Genomic DNA, 27,441 nt, shown 5'->3' with positions numbered 1-27,441 from the left:
CCTGAAGCCTTCTGAATTGGTATGGTGTTACTCTGTATAGGCTGAAGCTTTCTGAAATTGTATGATGTGGCTGTGCACGTGCTGTGGTGTATGCTGTGACGTTATGCAAGGCACCTTCCATTGAATTATTTTTTCAAATGTGTTTCTACTCTTCATTCCATCTCAGTTTGTGTAGGTTGTGCCAGCATCCACATGTGTCCTAGAAAACTAATAGGGCCGTTTGTATAATGGTGTGGCCTTGAGCATTGACACAGCACTGTTTAAGTATGCAGATAGCACAGCCCCTGCTATGACTCTGTCTAGTGCTTATTTGCCTAGATAATGCTCATCTGTGATTCAGGATAAGCAGCTACCAAGACTATTTACAGTATATAATTTAAAGTCAACTACCCTGTTTTGTACAAAGAATCAAAGAATTTAGCTGTACAGAAATTATCTCTTCCATACTACTGAGCATCAGGCTCAGAGAATGACTCACACCCTGTTTTGGTTTTAAGCATAGATACAGTTCATGCAAACATCTGTTAGTCGTGCTGTTGCTTGTGAGCTCTGAAAATTATGTGCTTCTCTTGAATTTTTACTTCCTTGAAATAACATGGAATTTCATAGGGGGAGAATTTTAACTTTTCTATGGTAACACAGATGGTTAGTTCCAAAATCTGACCTTGACGTTTTCTAGGTAATATCCTACCTATTTTGTTTTGTTGTTTACTCTTGAAATAAAACACCTTCACAGTGTTTGGTGTCAGCCAGCAGATGGTGCAGTATTCCCTTCTGTTGCTGGGTTCTGTCAATATTTGGAATTCATTCACTTAGGATTTGATTCACCTGTCTGCAATTTACCTTTGGGGACCTTTCAGTGTTGCTGGTACATTGTCTTGGGTATTTCATTCCAGTAGGTTATAACTGAAAAATATGAAGTCATTTCAGAGCCATCTCCCAGGTCTCTTGAAAGCCATGGAACAAAGGATTTCTGATGGTTGGCCTCATCTCAAGACAGTCATCTGCTCCAAAACTACTCTTGGTCCATGCTCTTTCTCAAGCACACTTGGAGGCAGTGAGAACATTTTGGTTTCCCTCTGTACTAGTCCTAAAGTTAATGAAGAAGGACATATTGTGGTCCTGCTTTCTCCGCCTTGTTTCAGGAAGATTTGACTGCACAACTTCTTTGTTAGTAAGATGCAAGAGTTCCTGCCTTAGATATACAGCTTTCATGGCATTTCTCCCATTATGTTATAGTATCTTTCTGGATTTTGGATGGTTATGTGGAAATGTTCAGACCCTGCTCTTTCTTGGGGAGAAGTGTCATTTTCATACATGAGGCAAATGTTGAGTCAGAAGCTAATAGGAACTGTATCATAAAATGCTCCTAGTATAGAAAATTCACTATTCTAATTTGGTTTTGTCATTTCTGTTATTTTTTAATTGTGTGTGAAAATACAAATGGTAATGTTTAATGATATGTTTTATAAGTTTCCACAATTTCCAACACCATAAAACTGCCAGGTTTTCATTACATTTATATGTCAAACATGGCAAAAACTGGATGGATGGGTAAGTTTAGTTGCACATTACATTGTAGGTGGTTTTGTATTATTTTATGCTATAGTTTAATTATTAAAACAAAATAAATCTTCAGAGAGTTGTATTTAACTTTTCCAACACACACTTTATGTATTTCTTTGTCAGAGTGCTCTTCTTTATCTCTAACTTTTGTGCTTTGTGTTATTTTTATTAAAACCAAATAATTTCAAGTTAATTTGGCAAACACCTATGCACGAAAAAAATTGGCAAATAGAAAGGAAAAGAACAGCAAAAAATAAACTAAATTTGTTTGGCCACTAATGGGATACAATCAGTTGACACTCTCCTGATTTATGTTCACAATTCTTCAAAAATAACATGAGGTGTTAAGGTTTGTCCTATTAAACTGATACAAACCTTCTTTGAGCAAAAAAGAACAATTCAAAATTAGTTCTTTACTACTGTATTGCATTGTATGTGTTTTCTGGGGATGAAGAAACTCGTTCATTCTTCTGATGAAGATGTTTAAAATGAACTTCATACTGCATGAATTAAATAAAAAGATCAAAATATCTTCCTCAGAAAGTAGTGGGAGAGTCTTGCAGCAGCTCTATGAGGTCCTTCTGCCTTCAAACTCCGCCTTGGAGAGTGGGCTGTACCCATCCTCCTCCCCTTGCCTGGGACAGTGTTAGTGTCCTTGCTTTCCCTGTCAGACAGGAGTTGTCCACTGGTGTCTGATGAAGTGTCTGCAAAATTGAACATTTCTTCCTTGCAGTGATAGTCCTCTGTGTGTGCTGTAGTAAAGGACAAGAGCTTGTCCTCTGCTTCTTGCTGGTACTTAAGTGAATCTGAAGGAGGTTCTTAGGTGTTGCAGCTGAGGGTGGGACTTAACCTACCGCCAGGCTACAGACCCCAATAGAGTCACTGATTCCATTTCAACTCTCAGTGCAGGTGTGTATAATACATGTAATGTCATGTGGCTTTAAAATATGCAGTTGATCTTTGTATATCATGTAATGCTCATATTAGGCAATTGCAAACATGAGAGATGAACAAAATGCAGAGAAATTATTATTCTTTTTCTTAATCTAAAGTTTTACATTGCTGTGCCTTTGGAACTCTGAAAACATAAAGATAAATCACATAAAGAAAAAGGAGAACAATTCAGTTTCTCAAAATACGTCAGAGAGCCTTTGAAGAGCAAGAAGGATGTAAGTAGATAAGCATACATTCTGAAGTAGCAGAATTACTTTTGTCTGCTACTGAGGTTATCTTGTTTGCTTCATGCGAACAATTCTCAGGTACGTTCCACATTTGTCAGAGTCATGTTTACAGAGCCCTTTTCTCACAGTGCTTAATCTTCTATTTATAATGCTTCCCATCAATTAAAAGAAAGGAGTCTTTGAAGTGTAGTCTACAGCTATTTGCTATATGGAAGGAATAGTATATTTTATATGCACTTTTAGAAATCAGTTGACTCAAAATCTAATGTGATCAGAATCCAAATAAATAAGAACAAATCAGGACTTAATTTCCTTTTCAGTTTGGTGTGTTCCTGTATATCAGTTTTCCTTTGTAATTTCCAGTGATGAATCAATGAGAATAAATTCTATATATTTTATATTAGGGCAAATTGATGATAGTGATAAGTGAGGTCTCATGGCTACCTTGTGCAGTAGCCTTATGCTTTCCTATCTGTACAAGAAATAGCTAATACATTTTAAATAATATTTAGCCTTTTCATAGTTGCAACATATTGGTGGCTCATAATGATTAATTAGTTGGCTCAACTCTATTTCCTGTCACACTGAAGAACTTCTATACTGTAGCAGAAGTCCTTGCTGTTAATCTGTCCTTTAAATATGTCCTATCATACTTTAAGGCCTATGTCCCGTAATCCAAGGGTTTATTGTTGTCCTGTTATTTCTGGCTGATACACTGATCCTCCTCTATATTTCACAAGACTTTCCTGCTCTGTATTATGAGTGAGGTATTTTAAAAATTTAAATCTCAGCAGTACAATTAAAAAGATTTATGAAAATGCAGGATTAAAATCCCCTCCTCACAGAAATGTGCTAGATTATCTTCTGGATGGCATGGCTCACAGACTTAGAGATTCACATTTCTTTAATAAAAATAATTTCTGAAGTTACTTTTATAGGAAGAGATTTCAGGCTGCTTTTTTTTTACTCTCTCTAGCTGGAGAAGATTTCATACAAATTCATATCCTTCTACTTGCCTCCATTTCTGAGCCAGCCATTGATCCTCTAGTTATTAGGGAATCATATGACCTTCATGTTGACTATTAATTTTCCTCACCTCAATAACCTCAGTAAGATTAGATTGTCACCTTCAGCTATGGCAACTGAAAAGAAAATGTTTTGGTTATCATAGCATGCTGGTTTCAGCTGGAGTACAGTTAATTAACTTCACAGTGGCTGCTATGGAGCTGTATTTTGGATGTGTGCTGAATGGAGGGTTGATAACATCAAGATGTTTTTGTTATTGCTGGGTAGGGCTTACACAGAGCCAAAGCCTTTTCTGCCTTTCTGCCACACTGGTGAGGAAGTTGGGGGTGCGTGGGAGGTTGGGTGGGGGCACAGACAAGACAGGTGAGCCCAACTGACTGAAGGGATATTCCAGGCCATATGGCACCATGCTTGGTGTATAAAGTACATAACTGTTCTTTTTGTAACTAACATGAACGTAGTAGAAAACACAGCAAGTTCAAGATTATGTATTAACATTTCTGTATTTTTAGGGGTTTACATTTTGGGTTTTACTTTTACATGAGGAGTTATTCCAAAGCTAAATTCAAATATCTGGTGTAGTAACACTTCAATGACATTTCTTATTGCTTCTCTCAATTTATCCATAGGAGACAAATATTTTCTTTTGTTATTTAACTTCTTGTGGGAAGTTAAATATCTGCAGAATATGTTAAAGAGGCTCTAAATGCAGTTTGACTGAGTTAAATTGTTTCTATTAGATCCCTTGCCATTATCTGTATCTCTTTGACTCTGATAATCTTCCACTTGTTTTAAGAGAAGTATTTTAGCATTTCGTTGCAGAATGGAAAATACAGGCACAACCATATTTTCCATTTTATTTATTTTTTTATATTTTTTCTTGATAAGACACTGGTAATTACTTAGACTAAGCCTCTTTCCATAGAAAATCACTGTAGTATGACCCTATTAGAAGATGAAATAGAGCAGACTAAAAAGAGAATATTTTCTTGCTAGAAAATTTTTAGGGACTAGGTGGAACAGTGGAATTGTGTTTTGAACCATAAGCAAAATTAACATATTGAAAAATCTATCTAGGCAAGTCTGGGAAATACTAGCAAGCATTACTTGCTCCATAGTGAAAATTTAAAACTAATATGCCATTATACATCAAATATATTAAAAGCAAGAAACCAAAAACTGTGAAATGCACAGGCTTCACCTTGACTATTTGTACAGGATATTGGAAGAAAAAAAAAAGAAAGGTTGAAAGAAATCTTGGATGAAAAAGTGGAAAGGAAGTTAAAAACTGAGACTGCTGAAAAGTGTTGCTAATTTTCTTTTTTAATTAACCTAAAGAACAGACATTAAAGTAACACTTAGGAGAAACTATTATTTTACCAAAGAATCCTTACAAAATCTTTACAAGCCTTATAAAAACTCCTGTTTGTCCTTATCAACCCACCAATTCTAGAGTTTCTTTACTTAATTTTAATACCTTAGACCAAGACATTAAATGAGTACATACATAGTTAGATATAATGTTTCTGGGAGATCAAATCCAGTTTTTGGATAATCAGATCAAAGACGTGGTATAATATAATCAGTTGTGTGAAAGGAGATGGAAAATTAAATTATGTGGCTTAAACACTACTTTCCAAAACTCGGGTTTCTCTTATATTTTATTAGATTATTTTATATAAAATTCTTTAAGGAAGACCAACGATGAAGTTTTTTTCAAAGTTCTTCCAAACCTTAAATTCTCTCAAACAGTTTGTTTTCTTGATCTATCAGACAGATTAGCCACATATCTTATTTTTCTATTGTCAGTCTAGAATCTTTATCTAATTTTTCTTTGCCTCAGCAGACTTGCCACTTATTATGGGCTGCTTCATAGGAACAGATTCTCTCCTGGACAAATTGACTGTGATTCTGCAACTAGTTTCCTCCCATCTTGTACATTAGTTTTATGTACCAATAAAGCCGCACTTATTATCTGTGTATTGTTTTTCACCTAGGGAACTTTTAGAACATATGAGGATCCTGAAAGTTTCATGGAACATAAGATTTTACTCATTCTATGGTTGCTTTTGTTATTTAATCATATGTTATGCATTAATTTTTATTAGTGCCTCTTTACTGAAATTCAGAGGCTATGTCTGGAAAATTTACGAACCACTAGTATAAAAGTTCATAAGAGTGATTGTGAGATTTCTTCTTAAAATCCATAGCTACAGCATCATTGTCAGATGTAGACAAGTTTGCCAAGAATTTGAGCATTAATCAGCATTTTTTGTGGGTGGATGTAAAACACAAAAGGATGTTGTAGGCAAAACCAGAAAAATCACATTTTTCTCTGAACAGCTGTATAATAGCCACTTTCAAAAGCTAAATAGTAAACACAGAAGGAAAGAGTTTCACACCATAGAATGTAAGACAAAATATTTCTGGCTTCCATATTGTGGGAGTTATTATAGAGCAAAAAAAGCTAAGTAAAAATTGCCTGTGTGCTTGGACAGCTGACTCTTCAAGAAATAAGTAAGAAATCAAAATAATTTTGAGCCATGCTAGTTGCCAACCATTTAGGCATTTGGAACTAATTGAGGAGTACACACAAGTACTTTATAATCACTAGCTTGTCATATGTCTGTTTTGTAAAAGATTTCTTGTAATAAATCTTTTGTTCAGTGTGTAAAAATTGGAATTTTTTAAAATCCTGAAGTCATATTTACCTTAACGTTGATATATTGTTCCTATGTATATGTAATGTGCGACCATAATTTAGAGTTGATAGGTAAGGATATCTTTTGTTAACCAGTTATTACTGAAAAACACTGACAAGCTTCTGAGTAGAGAAGTTTTCTTCATAGCTGAAACAGAAAAACATATTTGAAGCACAAAAAAAAAAAAAAAAAAATGATAAGTTCAGAAGTGCAAATCTTGAGAGATAACTGGCTAGAGTAGGAGTATTATGAAGACTAGGAGAAAAGAAATTAGGCATATGTGTCTTTGGAGGAAAATAGATGCAAACTGTGATTCAGTAACTGAACGTGGCTGGGTATCAAGGATGTTTTTCACTGTGGAAATACTTTTTATCTTTGAAAGAGTTGTCAAATACCCATATAAGGAGTACCTTCTAAACCCCATCTCAATAAGACAGTGTGATAAGGTGCTTTGCCTTGTGAAACACCTCCCATCAGGAAAAAAAAAAAAAAGGCTGACATTACTAATTGTATCTCTCTCTTTAACATCTGAAGCTTTTGCCAGATGCAAATTACTGTTACAGGTTTTGATTTTGATTTTCTGAAACTAAAACATTAAATACCAAAAAATTATAGATTACAAACTAAACATTAAAACAATATATTAAAGAAACTTTTATTGTCATATTGACAAAGAAGATGAAAAAAATTGCTTCTTCTTGGTCCTGCATTTTTGTCAATGATTTTTTGACCTCCTGGTCCATTATTACCTGATACAGCTTCCTTGTGACTTTTGGAGACAACGACTTTTATCATCTACTGAGTATTGCTAATAACATGCTGAATGTCCTCAAGAAATACAAACCCCATCAATTAGGAATTTCAATGTCTTTTAATTCTTTTTTTTTATTTATTAATAATCATAATATTTGATTTCTTTTTGTTACTTAATTATTTTGTAATTTTTGAAGTTTCTCACAAATTGACCATGGTATATCCACAGAATTATATAATCATAGAATCATTAAGGTTGGAAAATACTGTGATGTCCAAGTGTTAACCCAGCACCACAGCCATGTTCACCACTAAACCATGTCCTCAAGTGCCATAGCCACAGGTTTTGAACACTTCCATGGTTGCCAACTCCACTATTTCCTTGGAAAGTCTGTTCCAGGGCTTTACAACCCTTTCTGTGAAGAGATTTTTCCTAATATCTAATCCAAACCTTCCCTGGAGCAACTTGAGGCTGGTTCCCTGGGTTCATATTGACTCTAAAGGCATCTGGTAAAGGGATCTGATTTTTTTCTTGTAAAGAGAAAGGCCAATGAGAAAAAAAAAATTATAGTGAAGCAACCAACATATGATGTTGACAAAACAGGAAATGTGAGTTTCCTTTGTCCTTCTCCCGCATGCTCCACTACTGGGACTTGATTTCGTTCACATCAGTGAATAGGTATTATGCCATTGCCCTTTTAATCTCCTGTAAGAGATTAACAATCAGTGCATGTGAGGCTATGTTAGTATGTCATTGCACCATGTCTGCCAGTAGTGAGACACAGCAAATGCATAATACTTTCAAGTATCAGTTCCAGTTAATTTTGATTTACATGGATTGATCTCCTTCAACATGAAAGATTGAAGTCAGCAGCTAAGGTGTGCCAGACCAGGAATCAGATCTACTCAGTCAAGCAAAGATAAAAATGAACCATGGTGTCAAACAGAGAATATCTTTGTGCTACTTCCTGACTCTGTGATTTACCCAAGAATTGTGAAGTATAGTTCTTGGCTACATTAGTTCAGATTTCCACAGTTCAAGTGAGACTGCAATTTCTGTTCTGAAATAAATGGGTGGGATTTTGGTTTTGCTTAACCTGACAAATTTTATCTAGGATATTTGGAGCTTTAGCTTGACCTACGTGACAAAGTTTGTTAGGTATGAAGAATCTTACCTGGATACTACCAAATCTCACTGGAGAAATTGGGGAGCAGCTTAGCAGTGTTTGAAAGATGGAAGTGCATTCTTTTAGAGATGGATTGGTCTCCAACTGATTTGGACGATCATATTCTTTTCTGAGAAAATTCATTGCTGTTGAGTTACTTCTCAGCTGTATTCAGAGCTTTGACAGGCCATAAACAAACTTCTGTTTCTCCCTGGCTAGCCTGAGTGTCTGTGGTAGAGTCCTAATGGGTAAAAGAAGGAAAAGGGAAGGAAAATAGAGTGCAAAATCCCTCCATAGCTTGTTAAGATTAGCATACTTTGTAATTTAAGTTTGGAAGGAAATTCCTATTAAAAATAGGTACATAATTTCTATACCTTTTCTTCACAGTAGAGAACCATGGAATTTCTTTATAATTCTGCTCTTGAAATTAATAGGAAATAAAGTAGGTCAGTATTCAACAAATTAGGGAATTGTTGTACAAATATTATTTGTATTATTATTTATTTGTACATATATTATTTATGTTCTGTGCTCACAGGATTGTTTCTCTTATTTGTTGTTTTGAGTGTCCAAGTGAAGATATAACATAAAATTTTTTTGAAAGAAGCAGAGTATTGTTCTTAAAAGGACTGGTTTGATTCCTGTGGGTAACTTGCAAAGTGTGTTAGCAAGAATATAAGAATCTGGTACTGACTTTTCAAAAATTGAAAATATGTAGAAGTATACTAATTTTTATTTTCTTCTTTAGTTCTAATATTTCTGTATTTTAATATCTTGTCATAAACCATACCTGTCATTCAATATATACTGCAGTGATAAAAAATGAATTATTATTTACTAAACATGCCTGTGTTAGTGGCATGAATTATCTGTTGGCCTGATCACATTGTATTGGTACTGAAAAATTGAATTTATCTGTTTATTTATTTTGTATTTTCAGGTACAGATTGAAGAGCTGGACTATCATTACTTTCTGCCTTTGTTCTTTGATGGGCTTTGTGAAACGGAATTTCCATATGAGTTTTTTGCTCGTCAAGGAGTCCATGACCTGCTGGAGCATGGTGGAAACAGGATTCTTCCTGTTGTTCCTCAGCTCATTATCCCAATAAAAAGTAAGTGAACGTGTCAGAGAAAAGTCCATTAATTGTATTTATCTTATGTAAATTTTTGAAAAGTTGCTAATTAGGCTGTAAAACATGACAGCTTGAACATCACATGAGAAATTATTGCAAATGTCAGTAAATTTTAAGATATAAGGCTAGAAAGCTTATGCCTTCAATCACCTGATATGTGCCATATTTCAGAATAGACTCTCTGGTTAATGTTTCTCTTATTACAGGGTTGCTCTTGGTCTTTGGAAATGGGATGTGACATTTCCTTAGCTGATTTTCTGTATTTACAATGTAAATCTGCTACTGTACGGACCAGTTCATCTAAAATGGCAGGAGAAAACATCAGGTGGCATTTTAAAAATATTACTTTTGAAGGTTTTATATGGTCAAACATAGGTTTTTTGCAGAAAGAAAAATTGTAAAAACCAATAAATTATTTTAACACAAATTTAATACCACTAAACTTCAAGTGTATTATCACTATAATTTATTTTCCTGAACCACCTAGTCTTTTAGATATATTGTTTTGTCCTTTCATTTCTTTAGATCAGTACCTTGAAGAGATATTATTCTGAACCATCATCATTGTCTAGTTAGTTATGGTGATTCTTAAATCTGCATGCTATGCTTATATGAATATATGCTCATTTTTGTTAAACTTGGCTTCTTTTTTGTGATTAATCATTAATTGTATCATTGCTGCTCTTTTTCCTGTCCATGAGACAGTTCAGCATTAAATACAGTTTTGTAAAACAGGAGGTGAATATAGTTTGGAGCCTGATAATACTGAAAAAATAGTGTGGGAAGGGTCAGAATTATGTTTTTTTCATTCAATTTTTTCTCAATTTAAAAAGATTGATTATAGATGTTGCTATCTCTATCTTACTGTAGTTTTGAAAATGTCAAAAGGATTATATAATATTCAGAATGTTTACTCTGTGACACTTGAGAAAGGTTATGAAAGCAATGTTACCCTTTTTTCACTCTGAAGGGGAAACACGTAAGGAGAGGAATGGTATCATTTCTTCAGAACTGTATTGCCAACGTGTCCCAAATATATTTGCAGTAGTACCATGTTTTTTGAAAGGTGAAATTTCTTTGGAAAAGACTGCAGGTTTGTGACAGCATCTCCTCAGTTGGGATTTAAAAATCTTTCTGAAAACAGAATCTAGCTTAGATCTAATTACCTGGAAGCTTTAACTGCTACATAGCATTTAGAATTAGAAAGAGTTTTCTAGTTAAGGATATTTTTATGCGTTTGATATGTAGTGTTAAGTCATAATTTATGGTGCTGGAACACATTCAAGAATCTGCTAGCTAAATTTAATTGTTGTTTCTGCTTTATTTTATTCTAAAGTGCTTAATTTTTATTTTAAAAATGCTTCTCTATAAGTTTTAATATGTGAAGAGTCTAAGTGTTATCAATGATAAAGGCTTCTTCCTAATTAAAGCCGTACTAATAGTAAAAGAAGACACCACCATCTCCAGGAGTCTGAAAATGTGTACTTCTAAGAGTTTTTTAATTTGCTGTGACTGTGTAATACAGCAGTGTAGTTGTAGCTATACATTTCTGTGACTCAGCATCCACAATAAACTCAGCTATGTTTGACACAGATTATTGTCTCTAAAGTGTTCCACTGGGTGAGTTATTTCTGATTAACCAGTCTTCTTCTAGATCACTACCATATTTTTACTGTGAAGAGTGAATCAATTGATTGTTAGGAAAGTTAGTATATATGATCTAGGGGAAAAGGCTAAAAGAAGGTCAGAAAAACAACTCTACAGGTAGAATGCTTTTAAAAGCAGTTTTCTCTCCTGCATAGTCGTCAAAGGAATATGTTAGTAAAGAACTAAATGTTCTCAAAAGCATTTAAATTAAATATTAGAATTCTGTATTATATTTTAATGATTTAAGGAGGAATTTGTCTTCCAGCCGTCCTTGCTTAAAGATCACACATTTGAACACTATATCATTAAAAATGAAAATAATATTATTTGATCCATCTGTGGGTTATTCTAAGCCCAAATCCTTTCAATCTTTTTCTTGTTAAACAAGCAGTGACTTAAAAACTACAGGCAATTGAATTGAACAGGCATGGATTCTCTTCTAAAATACCTGAAACATGATTAAAAAAAATGAAGAAGAATGCATTCAGTTAAAAAAGAATTCCTTTTTTTTTGTTTGTCACACTGGAAGGAACTTTTTTACTAGAAGGAATATTTTTACTGGAAATTCAGAGGAAGAAAAAATCCCTCAGGTTGGAGGCATTAATTTCTGAGAGAGAAAAATGTTCAAAATATATTTTGATTTCTCAAAATATAAATTCAGAATATATTGTATCATGCACTGGAAAAACATTATAAAATAGTGTATAAATGCAGTCTTTGCATGACATAAAACTCAGAAGAAACAAATTACCTGTTTATGTCAAACTTGTAAGGAATCCAACTAAAAATAAATATACCACTAACACAGAAAATGGGATTACTTAAGATATAGGACTTTTTGCTCCCTTTCACAGAAGATATAGGCAAACCCATTGGCTGAGTTATTTCACCTTCAGCAAAGATATATAAATTGAGATATATGGCAAACAGCAAAGTACTTTGCAGCAGTATCATGAAAGTTCTGATGCACAATAAACAGCCAGATATCTTCTTTGCCAGGAAGATCCATATTGCTATTTTCATATTATACACAGGTAAAAAAGCAGAAGAAGGAGGCTAATTTTGCCCCACATTGCAGATTGAATTGGTGGCAGAGAGCTGAACAGAGCCCAGGCACAGCACCCTGGGTTAGCAAACAGATGTCTGTAGGTTACATGAGGGTTCCTTTATTTTTAGGAAACAGAGGAGTCTGTCTAGCCTTTCTATGTTCTTCTCTGTGGTCGTTATGAGAGTGTAAAATTCCTTCTGATGTTCATTTTTGGGAAAAATTAGTACTTTTAATATTACATTTCCCATAACAAATGGATCGGAAAAGCCTTAAGTCCTTTTTTGGGCTTTTGTTAGGTTCCTGCAACTCTCAGATTCCCGACTTCAGGGTTCCCCGATGTTCTCTGCATGAGACACACGTGTGGACATAAACACTGAGGGAGTCAGAAGTTTCTGCACCTTTGTCTATTGTTTCTATGAGTAACATCAGGGACATGCAACACAATTGTATGGAAGCACCTCCTCTGCTTTCGGAGGCAGCAAGCGTGCTGCCATTCACATTTGCTTTGCTTGCAATGTAGTTGTAGGAGTCTTCAACCCCTGCATGCATAAAGTCACCAATTGTTCCAGCTCCCACAATCTGATTTTTGCTAATGCAATTGTTTATGGAGCAACCTGGTGATATTTTCATCTAGATGTGTAAAAACAACAATAAAAAAAATAGCTAAAGAACCCAACTGTAAAATAAACCAAAATTATTTTTAAAATAGCATTACTTTTAAAGTCAAATCATTTCAATAGTCTAATTTATAAATGCACTCCTGTATATGAAGGAACAGTACATCATAGTGCAGACATTGGAATGAATGGCTAGAAATGATCAATAGGAAGATCATCATATAGTTTTTCTAATGAAGATAATAATGTGAAATTAAACACTTAAGTATCTTGGGTCACCCACTTGCCAGAATCTTCTCTGTTCTGTGCTGTGAATCCTAAAACAGATATGTAGACAATCTGAACTTAGGCCTAAAGCTAGAAGAGCTCTCATCTTTGCACTTGTAACTTAGAAGGAAGTATTGTTTCTACACAGTTCCAGTCAGCAGACCAGTTCTTTTGATTGAGTCCAGAAAGAATAATCTCCATCCTAAGGAACACTGAAGTTTTCCTTCTTGAGACTTTTACCATGTTGTTAAAGATAACTTCTGTGATACAGTAAATCAAGGATACCTTAAACTTTGTTAAAAATATTTAATTAAGGTAATAGATATTTTTGTGAGTCAGATTTAGAGAATTGAATAGAGCACTCCTCTCTGTGTCACCTACAGAGTCCTTTTTAATGTTTAATAAAATTCCAAATAAAACTGATTTCTCTTTTCTTATTGTTCACATTTTGTTTGCACTTGATTTCCATTTTCTTATTGTTCATCCTATTTGCATGAAAAATGTTGTCTTGGATTACAGTGTAGTTAATTCCTATTTAATGTCAAATCAGTGTCACTTTTGCATTTAGATATGTAAAGTTGAATGTGTTGCTAACAGTTGTTCTAAGCATATTTGTAGTTCTCATATATTCACAGTATTTAGGAGTACTTAATGACTGTTAAATGCTTCCTTTCAAAAGTTCTGCAATGTTTTTATGGAATAAATATGGTTTTCTAGTCTGTTGTCATTTCCTTTCTGCAAATCATAGAAGTTGATTTTTCTCACCTACAGAAAGAAACACTAATCTATTGTAATTTTCCTCCAGGCTGACTGTTCTTGAGAACCAGTACTGGTTATTAAGGTCACAAACTGCAAGATAAATGCAAACAAGCAGGCTTTTATAGACTTAAAATGCTTTTAAAGAAATCAAAGATCTTTGATTTTTTTTTAATTGTTCTGATATTCAAATAGTAAAGCATTTCCCCTGCAGGTTTCATCAGCCAGTACAAGTAGTTGCAATTAGGTTTATGTTTGATTCTTCTGCCCAAAACTGGTCATTTCAGGTATTTTCAACTGCTTTAGGAAGTAGCTCCCTTATTATCCTCTTTGCTCTTTTCTATGAGGAGAAACTGTGTTCCTTATTCAATAAAGATAAATCTCATCCATGTTTGGAAAGTGAAATCTGTAATTAACATCTCTGACTTTTAAAGTTGGAGTTAGAGGTATTTATTCCTGAATTCATGAATGTATTATATTTAGCATTTATTAGTAATGAATTTCATCTGCAATTTTATCACCCAGTTTTTCTCTACAGTTCTTCAGAGTCAGTCCTTGTCTTTGGAATCTGGAATAACTTGATATCATCAGAAATCTTTGTTATCATCAGCGAAGACTCTTCCAAATCACATTTGGATCTAGTGAAAAGGATAAAATTCAGCACAGATTCCTGCAAGGCCTTACTAGTGATATTCTTCCTCTGCCCACGGTTTCTATCTCTAAGTCAGTATTTATTTACATGGATGCCATGGAGGTTCAGTGAGGGACCCTACTAAATTCCTTTTGAAAGTCTAAGAAAACTGTTTTAGCACATTCTTCTTCTTCCATGATCTAGAGAACATTTAGAATGCTAGATTAGGATTTGCAGTACAGATGCCTGTACTTTGAGTCTGCAGACCTTTTTTCTAAATGGTGTCACATTTCAATGACAGCAGACCTGTTTTCATCAGGACAGTGGATACTCAATGCAGTTTTAGTATCTTAGCACAGAAAAAGGAATGTACGCCTAGGAATGGATAGAAACTCTAGACTGGCATAGTCAATAAGCAGGTTTTTGGGACTCTCTTCTAAGTCCCAATGCTATATAATTAAACTGTGTCCACAAATGTTAATAGAATTCAAGCTTTATAGGAGCTGATGTAGTAAAATGCTACAATTAGAAGCACAGCTAAAGCTGAAAGAAGCCACTGACTAGCTGTTCCTTCCATATTTTGCTATATCATGTTTTTTGAAAGCATCAGTGTTTCGCTATGTATCTTAGCATTTTCTGTGCCTTAGATTGGCGTTACAAGAAAAGGTCTTTGATGACAAAATTGGCATAAAGTTTTCATGTCTTACCCCCTATTTATCCTTTCCATTGTTTCACTGTAACACATCATTCTTTCAGTTGTACAGAAAAAAATTTTTGTACATCTGCATTATTTGGATCCGGCTCTTTCTGGACTTCTAAAACGTACAGAACACAAGGTTCTTATTCTGGTTTTTATTCACTCTTGATTGAAATGCTGTGTTTTGTAATAGTTTTCATTACTGTTCTCTAAGTTTAGCATAATACTATTATATAAGTACAGGTAGTTAAGTATTATGCACTTTGAAGATTTTGAGCAAAATTTTCTAAAAGTATGTGTCACTTTAGTCAATTGCATTTTGAGAACATTTCATGTTAGGACTTCTTTAAACCTAACTCTGTGAATTTAAAATAAGACCTTAGTTAACAGGATTAAGTAGATCACAACAGTCAAGCAGTTTCATCCTGAGTGCTTTTTACCTCACAGGATGGTATCTTGTTCTGCTTCAGGCAAAGAGTTGTCTTAAACTGTTGCCTCATTTACCAATTGAGTGAGAGATATGAATGCAAAATAAATTGGTTTTAATGTTTGGTTGCAAGACCTGAATGGAAAATGGAAAATGTTGGTGCACTTCTAAGCATAGATTCACATGATATTTGAAAAAGAAGTTGAAGAGAAGAATTACATTATCAACATAACTTTTAATATAACGACCAAAATCTATAGTTAGTAGTTGAGAAGAGACAGGAGTTTAGGCAAACTGATTTGATTCTGTAAAGCTCAGGATATCAATGTGCTATCTGGGAGAAAATGTTCTGATTTGCTCTCTTCTCTTCAGTGGAACTACATTGTGTCATGATAAAGATCCACTGTGCATTGGGAGAAATGCTGTCATGTTTCCTGACTTATAGAATCTATCAATTTTATCTGTCAGATGAGAACTGTGGCTTCTATTATAGACAATGTCTGGGACTGAGATAGGATTTTCCAAACTGCCACATAAAAATAAAAGATATCAACTTATATAATTTCTAGGTCTTTGAGAGGTAAGGAGTTACTCAAGAAAAAGATTTGAATGTTTTAAAATAATTATTTCTATTGCTTTATATGTAAACATCTAGCTGAATGGATAAGCAAACAAGTGCCATATATCTTAAGGAAAGTTTTTGCTCTTAATGGAAATTAACAAAAGAAACACTAAATTTACATCAGTTTACATGAATTACCAATAAAATTTGTCTGAAATTAAAAATACAGTGAATTAACATTGATGCCATGTGAAGGCTGACCTAGAACAGAGGCTAGACAGCATTAAAGTCTTCGCTGAAGTCAATGAATTGGTATCTTATATTGTCTCATTGGTAACAAGCTTTAATAAACAGCACTATGGTGTTTTAAATATGCTTTCAAATTTCATAACTATCTCTTACTTTGGCTTTGAATGGTAGAAATAGAACAAACTCAGATACTGAGCTTTTAAATCAGATATTAAGCTGATATCATTGTAAAATTTTCTTTAATTAAGAAAGTTATTATGAACTTCAGAAAATATTTGTTTGGAAAAGCTATAGCAGTACGACATAGTGTATGTTTGAATGAAAAATACTTCATTATATACTTCAGTTGAGCTATTATTTAAGCTGGAAGATTTCTTGGAAAAGTATATCCTAAATCAGAAGCAAAATCTTTAGTTCATACCATTAAAGTAGAAGACATCAAAACTACCAAGCAACAGAGTCAATTTATTGGGTTGGAGTTTTTTGCTGCTTAAGAGAATGCTACAGTAGCTAAAGGACCAAAGTAAAATATGTACCAATGAGGGAGGAAAGTCTTCTCAAAATCCTTCAGGGAGCAGAAAGGTGTCTTTAACTGAGAAGCAAACCAGCTGTGCACTTTTCAGTCATTGTGAAGATCCATGTCTTCACAATAACAGATTCAGCAGACTTCTAGGCCAAGAGGCAACAGCCTAGAATGTTTTCTAAAGTGGAATATTTTGAATATTATGCGCCTTTCCTTCATTTGGGCTATGTAGCTGTAGTGTACCAAGATTCCTGAATGGTCTGCTTTAATCCTGTGTAAGGATACTAGTACTTTCTTCAATTTATGTTAACCTCTAGATGCCACTGATATTTTCCAATGTATTGGAATATACTTTTTTCATATACTGCATTAATATTTCCTTCCTTTTATTCTTGTGAGAGAATGGATTGTAGTGATGGTAGTGCACATAAAATAATTACCAGATTTTAAAAATATAAACAGGTATTTGAAAGTGGTGTATCTTTGGGGCAGGGACTGCTTCTAATTGAATGTTTATAAAGTGCCTAATATAATCAAGCCAGGAGCTGGTTGGCTGCTATGTGGGTGATGTGGTAGCTGAAGACCTTTTGGGCACAGTGTTCATGTAATGATAGACTTTTCAATTATCAGAGAAGTAAGGAGATAGGTCAGCAGAACTGCAGCCTTAGACTTAGAGAGGGCAGACTTTGGCCTGTTCAGGAGTACATTTGACAGAGACCCTTGGGAGGCAGTTCTGAAGGGCAGTGGGGTCCAGGAAGGCTGGATGTTCTTCAAGGACAAAATCTTAAAGGTTCAGGAGCAAATTGTCCCCATGTGCTGAAAGATGAGCCTGACTGAAATGGGTCTGACTGTACAGAGACAGTAGTCTGGAGTTTAGGGGATAAAAGAGAGTTTATGACCAATGGAAGAAAGGGCCGGCAATATCAGGAAGACTAGAAGGTTGTTATAATGTTATGCAGGTAGAAAATTAGAAGTTCCAAAACCCAAGTAAAATTTATTCTGGCTACTGCCATAAAATATAATAAAAATATTTCTATAACTATATCAGAAGCAAAAGGAGGGCAAAGAGGAATCTATCTCCAGTCTTTTACTGTTTGTAGGGGGAAGTATAAGACAAAGGATGAAGAAAAGGCTGAGGTACTTAATGCATCCTTTGCTCCCATCTTTAGTTATTTAGTAAAACCTGTTATTCTCAGAATACCCTGTGAACCCCTGAGCTGTAGATAGGGATGGGGAGTAGGATGAAGCCGCCATAATCCAAGGAGAAATGGTAGGTACCTCTGTCCTGCTGCTCCGCTTGGACAGAGATAAGTCTATAGCATCAGATGGGATCCATCCAAAAGTTCTTCCTAGGAGTATTTGGACAGCCATTTCCACTTACACGATATACTCTGCATGCCTAGAAATAGGGTTTCTTATAGTCTGGGACAGCTTCTACAGTCTAGAAGTACTGTTCCTGGGAGTGGGTACAATTTGTTAAAAATTAAGAAGCGGTGATTTCTGTCAAGGATTAATTTTTATATCCCTTAATTAATTTTGCATGTATTAATAATTAATTTTACTAATTTGTAATAATTCATTAAATTGTATATAAATATTTATTCATGCTTGTATGCATGACATAACTGTTGCACTGAAATTTGCCAGTGTTAGTGATAATTTCCCTATTAGTTCAGTTAGCTATTATTTACGTGTAGGACAAGTTAGTAGTGAATAAATCTATATGATAGAACCCCAAAACTTTCTCTTCCAACCACTCTTCCATGAAACTGAATAATGCCTGTTGCTCTCTAACAGAGTATTTTCCTACCTGAGACTTGTCCCAGTCTTTAAAATTGTATCTGGGCGATTCTCTTTGCTAAAGAAGCATTAGAACATCCATCCACGAAAGCATAATTTGGAATAGCCAGCCTCTTTGCTGGAATTTAACGTGAGCATGCTGCATTGTTGGGCTTCCTGTTCACACATTATATGTTCAGAGGCAATGTGAAATTAAGAGCAGCCTGGTGCGTACAGCAGGGACTGTTGTAGAAAATAAGCAATATGTAATTCAGTCTGTATATTCATTTAGCAGTACTCCTTTAACTTGGATGAGGTCGATGAATAGTAACTTTATACTTTGGACTTTCTGTTGTCTAACAGTAGGTTCAGTATGTTGTTCACAAGAATGCCAAGAGGCATGAAAGGAGATTATTTACTAGTTGATTTTTAGAATTGTCTCTGTCCATTCACATGACCAATCTGCCCTGCCCTTGGTTAGGCGATCTAGCTCTGGTTTTTAACACTCAGCAGGCATGTGATAAGCAGCAGAAGCAGGTTGGGATACAATTCATTTGCTTAAAGATATGGAAAAACTGACATTGCTCTTTTGTGAAAATACTACTTCATTCCCTATGAAATGGCGTTCCTGTGCTCTGATAAAACTCAGCACAGGAAGTACTGAATCATAGAATTGTAGAATCACGGAATCATGGTTTGGGTTGCAAGGGGGCTTTAAAGATCATCTAGATCCAACACCTCTGCAATAAGTAGAGATATCATTGATCTTAATACTTCCACTTGAAGAGGCAGTTCTTGAAGAAGTTACTAATAACTCCTCTTCAAATTTTGTTGTTCTTTGCTACAATTTTTTCCTAAATTCTTACACTTTGTTATGGTGTCTCAAATCACATATTTAAATATGTCTCTGTTTGTAAAACATAGTAATGAATATGAGCTTATCTTTTTCAGTTCTGTCCCAATGCAATGACGTACAAGTCTATGTAACTGAGCAGAATACTGGAGTATTAGACCGATATATAAGACCATACCAAATCTGACAACTGCTGACAAATTTATCCAGCATCATAATTTCAGAAACACCTTTATAAATACATGGATTTTGCAAGGAAAAAAAAGCGTATTTCAAGTGTCTCATCTTTAATTACAAGAAAGAATGCAAAACACTTGCTTTTAGTAAAATTAAAGGAGAAGAAACAAGAGGTTTTTATGAAATGTCTTAGTGTCATAAGATTAGATGCATGACACTGAAAGCTAAGAGAAACATCTAAGTAGGCAAGACAAAACCTTTTTTTCCCCCAGAATGTTTTTCTTTTGAAAAAGCCTACAAGGTTTGTTTGTTGGGTTGTTTTTTCCTATAAACATTTGCTTCATTGTACTGATTCTCAGAATAGTAGGAATTGTCAGTTGAATGAATAAAATTATCATTAAATAAATGAGTACAAACATACAAACACCAATTGTTGCACTAGAATGCATCTGTTGTCAACCTTTGCAGGTTGTCTTGCAGTTCTATAGTTCCATTGGCCCCAAGTGGTACTTACTGAACATTTATTTTTCATTTGTATGGACCATGCCAGTATTATACGGGCAGCATGAGGGAATAATGAGCTGCATTATTTGGGTTACTGAAGAGTCAGCACAAATTGTGGGAACAAATAACAATCAGACAAGGCAGTGTTTTATAACATCAGGACTGCAATCCATCTTTGGGATCTTTCTAAGCTGGGCTAATAAAGGCCCACTTACAATTCCCAACAGAGTATAGTTTAATTAAATTTGTCCATTAGAGGACTCCTCCCCCTCCCTTTACATTTTAGAAATTAATTCTGCTTTCTGCCTGTTGTTCTTTTTGCATCACAGATGCACTGAACCTTCGTAACCGACAGGTCCTCTGCACCACGCTGAAAGTCATCCAGCACCTGGTGGTGTCAGCTGAAATGGTGGGGGTGGCCTTGGTGCCCTATTATCGGCAAATTCTCCCAGTCCTAAACATCTTTAAGCACATGAATGGTGAGTTATGCTAACAGACACTGTGTCTTTCAACTCCTAAGGCAAAAAGGGGCTTGAGGCAGGGTTAATTAACAATGTAGTTAAGATTTATTACTGTATATAAACTCAAATCCATTTGGAGCTCTAAATAATGTAAACTCCCCCTCTTACTATTCCCTAAGGATGCACTGAAATTAACAATTTCATTTATTACTCCTTGCACGTACAGTTTATTTAACACAGTACAGAAGCAGTGAAGCAGTTCTATAATCTTCCAATAATTAAATTGTAAACTTTGTAACAGTCTTTTGAATACATTAATAAATTGCAAAGCTTTTTTCCTTCCTCCAACACATTAGTTTAGTCCAGCTGTTTTATTCAATTCTGTGCTCTCCACAAGCAATTTGCTGCTACCAGAAGGTTTAGGAAAGATTAAAAACAAAAGTAGAGATCAAACTAATTAATTTGAGGGTCGAGAAAACTCCATGTCATAGAAGAATTTCAAGTTAGATGATATCGAGCAAAACAGTGAAGTTTGAAGATATTGCTGCACGCTTAGTAGGTTTCATTATAGAGATATTTAGGACTAATTTGTGTCTACAGTTAAGTATGTGTTTTCTTTGTAGTGCAGATCCCATCAGTTTCAGTCTTTAATGACTGGTACTGTGAATTCTATATACTGTGAGTACATTTATACCACAGTCATCAGCTGAAATCAACATGATGTATATTGCTTTTGCCAAATTAATTTTTTAAATTTTTTTTTGGTAGTAAATCTATCTTTACTTATTTTCAATTATCTACAAAATTACTGACTTAAAAATTCCTGTTATTGACTTGTGGCCACTTAGATGAAAAGAAATTAATTCCTCACAAGCTTTCAAAGGAGGGTTTTCATTAAATTCATGGCATTTTAATAGTTCTCTGCAGGACTCCTTCCTATTATACTTTCTGTTTGCATTACTACAGAATATAATACCTTCTACTCACTCTTCAGCAAGTATAAGATTCAAAGCAGATTGAAAAATGCCTGTTCAGAGACTGACTTGAAGACACAAATTAAATTTACATTTTAGATCTCTTTAAATACATATACATCTCTGACTTTACTTAGTGAGAAACATTCAGTAACATGGAATTTCACAAATGCAAGTTATTTCTGATGACAGTTGTGGCTTTCCAGAAGTCGTGGGATGAAAGGTTATGAGTGAAATCTGTTGGCTGAACTTAAGCAGTTTCAGTAGGGCTCCTTTTGAATTGGAAGATTTCCCCCAAACAGATCTAATTTCAGTATCTGGCACAAAACAAGACCGTAAAAATGACTCTCATTGATTAATGAATATACCACACATGCTTTTTTCCGAATTTCTGCCTGAAGTAGCCCATAAATTCTCTTGACTGGGCTTTTCTACAGTGATTTCAGATGAATAATAGGGAAAGCTCGTGTGTAGCCAGGTACATACCTTGGCAAGGCATTAAACACAATCTAAATATATCTTCAGTTCTGATTGTATTGTGAGCAAAATAAAACTTATTTTCAACAAATTTGTATGAGATCTGTGCTCTGTGAATTTGTGCCTATATAAAACTACACTAAATCATGATATTTGATATTAAAGAACTAAAGCCCCAAAAATAAATGTAAAGCAATAGTTGAAAATTAGCTGATTTTATTAAGTCATTACTTTTTTAGAGATAAAAATTCTGAAACTTTAGTATTTCCAGGAATGAAATAGATGCTATTTGCAAGGCCAGTCATGTGAAACTGTTCAACTTCTTCAGTACTCGTATGAGGATGATAGGGAATACCTCTGTCTCCTCCTTCCACAAAAGGATTATGTTTCATTCCTGCTTCCCTGGTGGTTGGCAGAAAATACAGGGTTCTTTCCTCCTCTGTCTGTCTCACATAAGCTAATAGGCAGCTGAGGTTCAGGTGTGTGCTCCCAGTTATAAGGAAATTGCAGAGACTGATCTGGACTATTTTCTTCACTGTTTATTTTTACAGGTAAAAGATGTGGTAAGTGAAGTGTTCTTCTTTCTGCTTTTCTGTATAGTTTGTGAAAGTAGGAACTGTGCTGCATCTTCCTGCGTTTGATTTGCAGTCTGTTAAGTCAGACATCGTGGAAGTTTGTCCAGAATTAAGTTAACTGGAGGAAGCCATGTTTTAGTCATTGCCACCTCACTAGATCAGTATCTAGCTGATGAAAGGAACTCTTTCCCAAATTCAGCATCTGTGAATACCACTCTCAGTGTGTGTGATGTGAAGCTCTGAAACTCCCATGCCAAAATTCTTTAGATACAAAAAGTTTCCATACGTTAGGTAGAGGCTCAGAAATGTCATAAAAAGAGTATGTTGCTTGCTTATTAAAACACGTGTGTTATTTCTATTGGTAATTTTTGTAAATTATAAAAAAGGAGAGCATTGATGAAAAACAAATTAGGATTTTTAATCATTGAAAGCATACAAAATGTGTTCACCCATCTGAGTCACAAGATAAAGTTTTAAAATAAACCAATGCAATCTAAGTTATAAATGCCAGGGGCAGGTTCCAAGCCTCCTGAGACAGTCTGTGTGAAAGCCAGAGAAGAGGGTTCCTGTAACTTCTGAAGAGTCTTGTTAGTGAGCAAGGGACTTTTTGGTGCACAAAGCATATTTGGTGTGTCTGAATTTGTGCCTTCTCTGGAACTTAGGCCCTGACTTTGAATAGATGTTTCTTTTCCCTCGGGTTCCCAAGTGCCCAGTTGCAGAGCATTAAGACACGAAAGAGCAGAGTTCTGCTGGTGATGTCACTCATGTCTTTATTGGCGGAGGCAGGGAGAGCACCCTCACCATCTGGCCAGAGTGCACTCTGAAAGAGGGTTGAAGCTTTCTGCTGAAACTCTTAGCCAGAGCCATAAGGCTGGCAGGAGAGCAAGAGAAGGGAACAGGAGTATATTCCAGTGATTGAGGAAGAGGAATAGTGCTGTGACACAGGAGCTGTTTGTCTATTTTCTTGAGACCAGGAGGAGACTAACAGTCCCCAAGCAAGCTTCCCAACATAGGGATTATTATATAAATTTACTGCTATATAAGATAAGGAACTAAAACTGTCATAATAGTGCTTATTAAGTCTTATTATATACTCTGTAATGCCACTGTAGTTAAATGTGTAAGGTAAATGTATTCTTATAAAACTCATTTAAATCTTATGAAGAGGGAAAGAAAATTCTGTATAGACTCAAATGGAAGTATTCTTTTGCATCACAAAACCCTATCTTTTGTGTATCTTATTTTCTAAGCTGTCTTTCATAAATCTGTGAATTATCTGGAGTAAATACTATTTAAAAACAAATACAAATAATGTAAGCTTGTTATTTTATGAAAGCAGACAGAAGAGAAAAATAAAAGAAAAAAGGAGAGAAAAGAGCCTTCAGAGCCTGGAATATGCTATTAGCATGCATTTACGTCAGAATGATGTCTGAAACAGAAGCTAATTCATTAAAAGGATTAGACTTTTAGGAACAGCAAAATTCTCCTGTTTGATTTACCTGACTGGTAAATGAAAATTTCATATATTTAGTTTAACAGCTGTTTTCATGTTATCAATTTATATTATATGGAGCAAAAACAGTTCTGCATATAAAATAAAGTTAGATGAAACAAAATATTATTAGAGTTTTCAGGCCTCAAAGAGAGAAGGATGGGTTGCCACTGCATTGTGGAAGATACCTCTCCAGCATGGTAATTTCATCTGTGACTCGTTACAGTCACTGTGAGGTAAACAGTGGAAGTAGGGCAGCCTGAAGTTTCTCTTGGCTGCAATAAAATTGCCTTGACGCTATCAATAACTTAAAGCTCATGTGAACTTTGGACAGTCTCTACCTATGTAGCCAGTCCTTGAAAATGAAATTTTAGAGGTATGACTGAGAATACCTGATGCAGCTGTATTGCAGCATTCAACCAAGTGTGAAGCCCCAAAGCAGAATTATACTGCATGCTTTACAGCACCTGAACTTCATTTGGGAAAAAACATTTTCTTGTCTGAAAGGTACTTCACATACTTTGGAGAACTCTATTTTACAAAATGCAGTAATATTGCACAGACTCTAAAGGAAGAAGCAGGACCTAAGTGTTAAATGGCAAAAGCAAAAGACTGTTCCTAGAGGTACAAGTCCTCCCTGTGTTGGAGTTCAAGTGTTTTCAGAAGTGCCTGTGTATTCTAGAGGCAGTGATGCTCCTCCAAGTGGTTCATAGTTATTAGTGAGAAGCAGCAATTATCCTTTAATGTGATTGAATATGCTCCAAAGAAAAATCTCTTGCCCAGATTTCAACTGTTTGCTTCTTCCTCTGGAAAATACAGAAGTCCTTTCAAAAGTCAGTCTTCTTCTAAAATACTTTGCATCTTGCCAACTCTGTGTTCAGAAATCTTAATCTTTCAAAATAAGAAAAATCCACAAACAAAAAAACCTAGATGTCTTGAACATCAGTATTTGCAAAGTAATTTATTTGAGGCTCTCTTAATTTCTCCTACAAACTCTGAGATTTCAGACTATTCTCAGACAACTTTTCTCAGAGTTCCAGTGCTACTACCTTTAGCTTTTCTTTTTTTTTTTTTCTTTTAAACTAAAAATGGAGATTCCCAGAGAATTAGTTGATTCATGGTTGAAATTTGCATAAAAAACAATCAGTGCTGTAAGATTATTGATAAAATAAACCATGCTTATATACTAGTACCATAAACTGTATTCTACAGCTTTCATATTGTTCTTATGCTTCATTTTGACACTTATTCTTCCTATTACTTTGCATATTTTGCAAGATTTTCATTATTTATAAGCTTTCTTTGAAATCCATCCGTTATATTTCTGTAATTTGAGAACAAAGATTCTGATGTGGCTTTAAGGATACACGCTTCAAAGGAATAAGACCACCATGACAACACGGATCTAAGTGAAGAAACTAGTTTTGATATATTTTCTGGGGTTTTTCTAATATATACCTTCAGTTCAAGAGGATGCAGGATGTTCTGATTCATCAACATTTAATGAAAAATATTGTGATTTTCCCAAAATGGCATCTGCCAGTAAATCACCTTTTTAAGCAGATGAAGACAGATTGATTGCACTCCAAAAATGTTATTACCATACTGCTGAGAAGCAAAATATATTTTTGTCATTCCCAACTGTGATTCATGATATTATTTCAAGAGACTTTCAGTGAATTACAGTTCTAAGGATATTTATTTAACAAATATTTTTCAATATTTTTAAGAACATCAAAACATTTCTCATTGATGACATCCACTGATGGTCTTTTAATGGTATTTTTCAAAAATGTCTCAAGTTTTTTTGTCAAGACTCTCATCTTGAAAGTATAAGTCTCACAAAATAGTGTTTTGTGTTGTAATTCAGGAAGCAGGAAAGTGATCCTCAACCATTATCATCTGTTGTCTCACCTTTTTTTGCATTGATCAATCTCATTTTTTTCAATGACCACTATTGCATATAAAGCTACAAAAAAATCACTGGAACTCTGAAGCACAGAAATTGGGAGTTACCAAGATACACCTGTATTAGAGCATTTGTTGCTTTAGTATCTCCAATACAAGCCATGTGACTTTAAGCTGATTATATAGTAAACTTCTAATGTGTAATCAATACTCTGTAAGGTATTTTCTAACACATTGAGGGAATCATTGCACTTAGATCATAATTGCTGGGTAATTTCTAATTACTGTCTCATTTCTTAGCTGAAAATACAGCACAAGTCTGCAAAATAGAACTGATTCAGCTTTGATTAAATTGAAGCTATTCATACTTAGCACTTTTAATGTGTTAATAGTCTAATTAATTCAGCATCTTGAATTTTTGATAAAAGAAAAATGAAAATCTTCCCATGTCAGAGGGCGATACATGACCTCCAGTATTTTCTTTTTCCCTTTTCAGTTTTTTAAGTTTTTGGGTATTATGACTTGAGAAAATGAGTTTTCTATTGAATGAGAAATGGGGTATGTATGAGTTAGAACTTCTGAATTCACAGAAAATTCATGGACAAGTAAAATATGGAAACATTAAATTCTTCCTGTGCTTCAGTAGAAACATCTGTAAAATGGATGTAACCTGAAAGGGCTTGTAGGCCTCAATCAGCATTTTGTTTGGTATTTAGAGCTTTCACAAAGTACCAGAAGTATGATATGTCAGTGAAACATAATTTTCATAGAGTTAAGGATTCATATCATGCTTTGCTCCGATACATTTGTAATATTTGTGTTCCTTTGGGAAATAATTACCATGGAAATACCACGTTTGAGAAATATTTGGACATTCAGGGCTAGACTTGTGCAGAATTACAGTAGCATCTGTATGTCTGTTTATACTGGATGCTTATACCTGTCTTAATATCAGCAAGTGTGTATCTGACCTCCAAATGGGACAAGAAAGTGTTTGAGTTTCCTGAGAAGTCCATAGAGGAAGGATGCTTTGAACAAATCTAATGCATAGCCGTAGTACTAACATCAAAACACAATACGCATAGTTATTTTATTTATTTTGCTTGCAGCTTTATTTGTGGCTTGTTTGGCAGTGGGTTGGCTAAGAAGGCCAATGGCATCCTGGCCTGTATCAGCAATAGTGTGGCCAGCAGGATGAGGGAAGTGATTGTCCCTCTCTACTCAGCACTGGTGAGGCCACACTTCCAATCCTGTGGTCCTGTTTTGGGCCTCCCCCTTCCTTGTAAGAGG

General features: G+C 34.8%; 1 protein-coding gene across 5 annotated transcripts in view; it reads left to right on the top strand.

Annotated features, from left to right (window-relative positions):
• The window catches only part of PACRG (parkin coregulated), a 210,793-nt gene that overhangs the window by 96,775 nt on the left and 86,577 nt on the right, over positions 1 to 27,441 (top strand). For all 5 annotated transcript variants that reach the window (XM_064708672.1, XM_064708675.1, XM_064708673.1 and 2 more), the window contains exons 4-5: positions 9,335 to 9,506; positions 20,594 to 20,743. In XM_064708672.1, the coding sequence (XP_064564742.1) occupies positions 9,335 to 9,506; positions 20,594 to 20,743 (322 nt within the window). The remainder of the gene's footprint in view (positions 1 to 9,334; positions 9,507 to 20,593; positions 20,744 to 27,441) is intronic.

Source organism: Zonotrichia leucophrys, chromosome 3 (assembly GCF_028769735.1).
Source record: "Zonotrichia leucophrys gambelii isolate GWCS_2022_RI chromosome 3, RI_Zleu_2.0, whole genome shotgun sequence".
NCBI classification, from domain to species: domain Eukaryota; kingdom Metazoa; phylum Chordata; class Aves; order Passeriformes; family Passerellidae; genus Zonotrichia; species Zonotrichia leucophrys.
The sequence above is the reverse complement of the archived record's forward strand: the minus strand, read 5'-3'. Positions and strand labels throughout refer to the sequence as shown.